The sequence below is a fragment of the Haliotis asinina genome, chromosome 2 (assembly GCF_037392515.1).
Source record: "Haliotis asinina isolate JCU_RB_2024 chromosome 2, JCU_Hal_asi_v2, whole genome shotgun sequence".
NCBI lineage: Eukaryota > Metazoa > Mollusca > Gastropoda > Lepetellida > Haliotidae > Haliotis > Haliotis asinina.
In genome coordinates this window covers 35,805,784-35,813,967 of record NC_090281.1, presented here as the reverse complement: position 1 = coordinate 35,813,967, position 8,184 = coordinate 35,805,784, and the positions used below count along the sequence as shown (strand labels likewise).

At 41.1% G+C, this 8,184-nt stretch overlaps 1 protein-coding gene across 1 annotated transcript; it reads right to left on the bottom strand.

The window, feature by feature from the left end:
• Window positions 1–652: 652 nt before the first annotated feature.
• On the bottom strand, window positions 653–7,965 carry LOC137271765 (uncharacterized). The gene is made up of 6 exons (XM_067804169.1): window positions 7,864–7,965; window positions 7,467–7,533; window positions 5,082–5,338; window positions 2,903–2,990; window positions 1,362–1,564; window positions 653–658 (listed from the first exon to the last, which is right to left on the bottom strand). The coding sequence occupies exons 1-6, from the start codon at window positions 7,963–7,965 to the stop codon at window positions 653–655; spliced, it is 723 nt and encodes a 240-aa protein (XP_067660270.1).
• Window positions 7,966–8,184: the final 219 nt, after the last annotated feature.

Here is an 8,184-nt window from a genome sequence, read left to right as displayed (position 1 = left end):
AACAACAAATAGATCTACAGTTTAATGTTCGTGTGAGACTGAACACCTGGATTCCTGTGCTGTTCTCTCGTTAACACTGACAGTCGGTAGGGGAACTGATGTTGGTGTCTTCCTAACATCCTCACTTTGTTATCTACTCCATCTATCATAACCAGTCATGACCTTTCTGAGATCAAAGCACTGACAGTACCGTAGCCACGGCCGTCACCGGACGCGACCGCCATGTTTGTTTACACTGTGAAAGTAGTCCCTAAAATTTGCATATGACCTCTCTAATTTGCATCGATACCCGTATATGACCCTAACGGATACCGAAAATATTCGTTGGATTTATTGCATGATAAATACAATCTTCTGGGACAGACTGACATTAGGACTCAAATTACTAGTATCTACTGGGACACAAAGTCACTCGAACGCACTAAACTCGAACCAGGAAACTATGTCGCTATATGTTGCTGGGACATAAAGCCGCATCAAGACTACGACATATCCATCTTGCCATTAGGACACAAGGTTGTCATAACACAAAACCCGAAGGCAATCTTTGGCAGTTTGGTCACTCACCCTCCCATAATTATGCAAGTATCTAATAAACAGTGACATATCTTCGGAGACATGCCCTCAAATACTACAACCGGAAAAGAACACTTCATACCTGCAACCACGAAACACAATCTAGAAAAGTAAACGAATAATGAAATTATATATATGGCACAACAACTATTTTATGATTCACGCATTACCCGCGTTTAAAATTGTTTACCTGGTGGGTTTTGTGGGTGTTGCATATATCGTTATGTTTACAGTCGTTATGTTTACCCCTTCAGAAGGACCACACGGAAGAATGTATCTTGAGGTGCCCTAGAAATCAATAATTATTGATTAATGATAAATTATCGATGTATAATACTCTAGTCACCAGGCATTGTGCCGATGATGGGCAAGTCATAACACTACCATTTACTTTCAAATTCTGTCCTTAAAAAGTCCTGTGATAGCTACTTAAGCAATCGTCGGCCTCCTTCACCTTCACCATCTCCTAAAAGGGACCAGCTAGCCATCTCAACCCACTCCCCTTAGCTTCAAGCCTGCACTGGTGCAATCTTCCAAAGAGGCATCACCGCACAGAACCTCCTGCAGTCCACAGCCAGACCTACCCCGGCAAAGAAGCCAGATCATGATGTCAGCAGTCACTGGATCTGACACGATTTACACACCACTGTTAATATTATTACATATATGCTATGTAAATTTCATTTCAAATCAAACGTATGAAGTCAACAGAGAAAAAAGTTTGTCCCTTTAATTCCTCCTCTTGGACACGATCATAATTTTTAATACTGTGAAGATGTACTCACCACAATGGTCCAACGAAACCGCCGACAGACACTGTCTACTTCCTCCCAGGAACCCGATGGTTGGCACAGGCAGGTCATAGAAGATGCATCACAAGCGACGAAGTCTGGCTTGCATGTGTAATTAGTTCTGCCTCCCTCTAGGTGATGATCTGTCAACTTGTCAGCATTTGGCAGCTCAGGTGGTTCTCCGCAGTCTTTGACATCTTTTGGAGCAAAACCATCAGTTGACAATACCCCGTGTTTGTCAGCTGTCACCTACATACAACTGGGACACTGGGGCTGCTGAGCGGTCAAAGCGTTTGATCGCCGAAGACCAAGGTTCGGTTCCCCACATGGGTACAGTGTGTGAAGCCCATTTCTGGTGTTCCCCGCCTTGACGATGCTGGAATATTGCTAACAGCGGCGTAAAGCTAAAGCTCCCTCGCTCATTACATATTACACGTCGCTCGCTCACGACAAGTATAGGTTGCTATTGGGGAAATGGAGAGGGTTGGAGTGGGGGTAGTGTTCAGTTTTGTAAAGAAATCTTCAAACTTGCCTTTGTAAAGTAAATAAACAGAAGGTACGTCCATTTTTCCAACTATATGCGTTTAAATTAACATATATGTGCAGCGCAGAAATTGTGTGAGACCTGCATCTTGGTCTTTCTCTCTGTATAAACCCGACCTGACACTTCAGTTGCTGGAATACTGTTCACAGCGGTTTTGAGCATCAACAAAATACTGAAAGATATCTACATGAATGTGAGTGAACTGACTTTACTTGTATATGCTACAGCATTCAGTCATTTCGTGAAATGACTCAGAGGGTCAGCCGTTTCACGTCTTTTTGTGTAACAACAATCAATAAATTTCAACCATTTCATGAAATTTCACTTTAAAGTTAATCTGAAAAAGTGGATTACAATGGTGCTTTCACGCGAGATCGACAATTTTTGAGGGGACCATACACGCCAGATCGACATGCGGCGAAGCTTTGATGTGCGGTTTGTTTATATAAGGAATTATCAAGGGATTAATAAGGGTGAGCATCAGTTCACTTTCGGGAATATGATCAAGGTAGCGAAAAAGGAAATGGATATTACGCGTAAATAATCACTGAAAGGTGAAGTAGATGGACATTGTGATTTTTTATGATCTAGAATTAACGAAAAAAATCCAAATAACGAAAATATCAATCAAAGTCACAAGAAATACTTCAAAATAGTAATAACAAGAAATGTAGGTTCTAAAATGATTTGTGCTTCCAAAGTGGACCCCATGATTATTGTAATAATTGTGAGAGGGTAACTGTGTTTGTTCTATAAAAGTCAATGACGTTAAGGCTGTTTATACTGGTGACCCACGTGGAAATAATTGCTCACTGGTGTGAAACAATCACGTGCAGCCTTACACGTGATCATCTGTTCGATCGCACGTGCAGTTTGACGAAGAAACTTGACGTCTAAATAAGACATCTATAATGACATCTGCTAAGAACAATTAATATCAGGAACAAGATGGTATTGTTTTACATCTGGAACATCCGTCAAGAAGACCTACCTGCAACACATAACATTCTACCAAATCGGTCCACTTCACACTTGGAACCAATGGCGCAAGATGAGTGGAAACATGGGCCGGCTACAATCTGAAACAGAGATGTAAATATCAGCTTATTCCAAATGCCAAGTGCCACGAGTGGTATCTGTTTCGTCAGATCAAACATAATCTGTTTGTGCCTACCGTGTCAGATCTTCTCGTGTTCAAAATAAAATATGAACGACCCGGTTAGAATTAGTCATTGTAACCTATGCTTGCCGTAAGCGGCGACTAACGGAATCGGGCGGTCAGGGTAGCTGACTTGGTTGAAACATTGGTCGTATGCCATCGTATAGATTGATGTTGACCACTTGATTGTCTGGTCCAGACTTGGCTGATTACATACCACATAGAAAGAATATTGCTGAACGCGGCATTAAACAACAAACATCGTTATTCATTTATTACTGTCGACATGTTGGGGATAAGCGGGAATGATATACCAAACATCCATTATTTGTGACAACGGACTGTTACAGAAATAGTATCATCTTAAAGACCTATAGATTAACTTTTTTATATAAAATCATATTCAGATAAATGATATTTGTACCTTCAAAAGATCGTGCAAATACGATATACAAGTAGAGAGTTTGCATTTCCATTTTTCGTTCATGTTCACAAGGGACCCCAAGTTTCATATTGCTAACATGGATAAATGGTATGGAGACACAGTCCTCGCATAGCCATAGTCACTCGAACTGAAAGAAATGTTATGCTTTGCATTCTTGCAACCTTTCATGCACCCTCAATCATGTTAAATGCCGCAGCTCCTGTCATGTGTACACCTCGAGACACCTCTGTTCAGTACAATAATCTTGAAGATGACGTTACACCCTATTTCACCACACCCAATCTCTAAACAAAGATGGGTGGTGGGGTAGCCTAGTGATTAAAACGTTCCTTTGTCACGCCGAAGACCCGGGTACGAACCCCCACATTCCTAGGTATTAGACCGGGAAAACCACTTTTTTAAAATGACTATTCCCGGGAAGGCCACAGTTCAATTACATGGCTGTAGCCGATAAAGTCACATTTCCAGTAGTTTAATTAATCAATGGATTACTGTAACCGGTAAACTAGTGTCCCCACTTTAATTGACACTGAATCAATCTTGTTTGTCTGTAACACACCTGATCTTCTTCAGCACTTCCTGCCCCGCAGAAAATGACGGTATTACCCACATTTACTAATGTTAGAAACTGTACGTGCCATCCAGCGGCCATATGAAGAACGTTCAAAACCTACGTATCATCTGTTTGTCATATTTACATACATTTAAAGCGGTGTTCAAATAAACGGACAATCAACTCAGAATTTATATGTACCTCACAGGTGTGTAAATCTGAACATTGTTGTCATGCGGTTTCCAGCATGTGTAACATATGTAACACATGTGTAACACATGCATTTCGATACATTTGAAACCTCCCATGACCAGGGTTAGTTTTGTCATATATTTAGTACACTCGTAAATGGTTGGTAATGGGTGAATAGATTATTACAAGGCTGACACTGAAATATAGCTGTCACATTGGGTTCGCTAGCGCGCCCGACTATGCTATAATGTAATGAGATAATTAGGAACATGTGGTGAAGTGATAGCCCTAACTGAGCACCGCTATTAACGGTCGTGCCTTTCTTGATATACACATGATGTCTGTTTAAACGGTTCAAATACCCTGGGTATTGTCCAGAGAGATATGTATGGTAAAGAGTGTCTGTTGGTTTGTGAGAGGGAGAGGGTGTGGGATGGGGTAGGCCTAGGGTGAGATGTTGACGGTGTGGCTTTGTGTTGGTGTTATACCTTTCTGATCAGTAGGTTTTATCGTTTATACTTCTGTAAAGGAACTTGCATTACAGTTTAAATAACTGACCTTTGGTACACTTCTTATATGTGAGGAGACACTGCTTATGTGCTTATTATTATGTGTTATTATTGTATATGATGTACCTATTAGTATGTAATATTTTGCTAATTATAGGAACAAAACATTTTGAAATCTGAATAAAATTATGAAGAAACATGCCTTGTTTTGTTAAATGCGGTAACGGGTTTGAATCACTAAGCATGTTTAAGACATTTACGGACAATTCCGACATTCCTGAATCCACAGTGTTTTGTTTCCACATTGCATACCTTTAGCCAGTGTTTTCGTTCACTGTACATGCCATCTGGATGAGACACGTTGTCGACGTAGTTGGATCCGTTGGTGTTGAGGTTGCAGGTTTCTGTCTCTTGTTCATAGTAGATGGAGGAGCATGTCCTTGATCCATGGCACTCGGCAGCGCATTCGTATAGAGACAGCTGCCTTAGTGTCTTGTATGTCTGTTGGTTGAAGAGGGTCGTATTCCACATAGCCATGAGATCCTCTAAACAACCGTCACACCTAACAGCTGCAATGAGAACAAGGAGAACATATTGAGCAGCCATTCTTTCTGTCTTTGTCATCTTAAAGTGGCATCAAGACATACAATCCAAACCAGCTGTAATGCATAATAGATACGAATCAGAGGATATGTTATGTTGAGATATGTTTTTGTTGGTTCCATCCTCCTTCACATTGACATTATCTTTACATCGTCAGTACGCTTTTCACCTTTATGTTGGGTCTAAATTATTACTGAGAGCTTTCAGAAAACTGTTGTAATGGATATTTTGTGGAATGCTCGCTCACGTCAAACACTGACGTCTTAGATCGCAGTCTTGAAAGGGCAGAGCAGTACATAGACTAAACATGACTAAGTATGAACGGAGAATAGATTCACTCTTGCGAAACATCGACTGCTACAGTAAATATGATTAATGAGACATTATTTTTTATCTTTTCTTATCTTTTATTGCCAATTTGTCTGAAAATGAAGTTCGCAAAATTTAACAAGCGGAGCGGTAGGATCCCAAGTAAGTCCCAAGAAGAACGAGTTGGTCAGAGTTGGCGATCTCTCCCTAGTAATAACAGCATCCCCAGCTGGCGATCATGTCCCTTGTAGACTGTCTTGTTCCAAGTGGAAGATACTGTCCAATGTAGATCATGTTCCTTGTACACTGTCTTGTTCCAAGTGGAAGATCCTGTCCAATGTAGATCATGTTCCTTGTAGACTGTCTTGTTCCAAGTGGGAGATCCTGTCCAATGTAGATCATGTCCCTTGTACACTGTCTTGTTCCAAGTGGAAGATCATGTCCAATGTAGATCATGTCCCTTGTAGACTGTCTTGTTCCAAGTGGAAGATCATGTCCAATGTAGATCTTGTCCCTTGTAGACTGTCTTGTTCCAAGTGGAAGATCATGTCCAATGTAGATCTTGTCCCAAGTGGAAAATCATATCCCAAGTGGAAGCTCGTGTCCAGTGTCGAAGACCATGCCCCAAGTAGAATATCGTGTCAATGGTATTTTTAACCTATGACATCGTCTGGTATTGAATTTATCATGGATTTTCGAAGAGGTTCAAAGTGAATAATCACAAAGAGTAATCATGACAAGATCATAGGCATATATTCCTCACAAAAAGTATTTTCAAGCAACAAGTATTTTCAGTGTTATATCTTTATGAATGTGAAAGATCATATCTTTTAAAACATATGATTAATTTAGATGATTAAAACATATGGTTAATTTAGGCTATATGGGCAGCATTGTCCTTAAAACCGGGGTTGATTGGTAGCGTTTACAGGACCAAGTCTAGTTATAGTCACTGGGACTTCATAGCTCTTCTTTGGTAGACCTTTGGTGCCCAAACCGCGATACCGAGAGATTTCTATGGCAATATCTTTCATATCAGGCAACCCAGGATTGAAAGTCCTATGAATATGTTTAATTTCACCCAGATCACCTCTGAACCTACACGATTTACCATCACTGCAGTGATCGCTGTCATGATTATTGTGCAATTAAAGTTGCTAACAAAACTTCACCACGTAAATTTACATACAAACAAATTATTTATCACTATTTCAGGATGAATACTGATGTAATGTTGTGGTTTGAGTGTCATGAGTGAACGCTTTAATCATTCGGTTTTTCGACGATGCCCATAGATTTAAATGCAAAACAATTATGTTGGGTCGTGAAAAACAAGGTTTTATCTAAATATGAAACTGAAATATTGAAATACTTTACCAGCAGGTGGTCGCGCAATCGGCCAGTACACTGACCCTCAAAGTGGCCATCCGGGACTTGCTTTGTCTGGAAACTACCTACTGAAGGTGGTTTAACACAAGTTATGCCATCTATAGATAGCATCATGCAGGGCATGCACGAGGGGGTCCATCTACACGACCACCTAAATCTACCAGTCAAGTGCAGTCAGCATTGGGCCTACTGGGGATGCTGAGAAAGACTGGGGCCACAGAATGTGTCAACCCTAACTAGATGGGTTGCTGTAACAACCATCCTGACTGTACAATCAGGCCCTAGCACCGAACCCACTGCATGTACAGTCGGCGGGGCGCTACGCGTAGCGGATGTACTATGGAGCCACCATTAGACAAAAACTCATCCCATCGGTCTCTCTGAAAAGCAGTGTACTGAAATCCGTGTAGAGGTGGGTGGAGGGATACAACAGCAAATCCAGAATGTGCCAGGGTTCCTGCGTCTGAAAGAAATGAGTCATGCATCAGCATCAGTAATCACATTTCTGGCGTATGTAGATTGGTTTAACAACAGCGAGTAATTGTGGTTTTATGCCGCGAGGTAAGCGTGATGCATAGGATTTAAGTGGGGACTCGAACACTGGCACTGAACATGGCGTGTCAACACCTGAATTACTAGGCTACACTACCACTCCGTTTACATGCAGAAACCAGTATCAACCTTTCCCATCTATACCTAAATAGCTGTATACTATGAGAGAATGGGTGTGCACTGTATCTTAAACATTCATGAAGAGGTATGTTTTCTTTCAAATTGAGTTGGAAACACTTGCCTGTCTGGTCCTCTGTCGCATTCCTAACAGTGGTCCTTCAGAAGAGTCCTTGGTCCACTTCTGTCCACGGAATGTCTTCTTCTGGGGAACTTCGGGGTCCATTTCCGCCCCCCGGATGACGGTGTCCACGGTCCTAATATTAAAGGTACAGAATAAGTTAACGTTTCGCATCAATGATACTACGTCGATAATGAATACCAAGTGTTTATACTGTAACCTGAAACACAAGTTGTAACTTGCAGATCGCGTATTGGTGAACAAGAATATTTTATCTTGTCCTAAAAAGATTCTTCACAAAACGTGCCTGTCAGCCTAGCCACT

Bases quoted from the DNA above. Each gene is read 5' to 3' on its own strand.
- LOC137271765 (XM_067804169.1), bottom strand. From the start codon at position 7,965: ATGGACCCCGAAGTTCCCCAGAAGAAGACATTCCGTGGACAGAAGTGG. The intron at 7,534-7,863 runs GCAAGTGTTTCC...CATTTCTTTCAG, and splicing joins TGCGACAGAGGACCAGACAG to ACGCAGGAACCCTGGCACAT. The intron at 1,565-2,902 runs GTAGGTCTTCTT...TTGCTCCAAAAG, and splicing joins TAGAATGTTATGTGTTGCAG to ATGTCAAAGACTGCGGAGAA.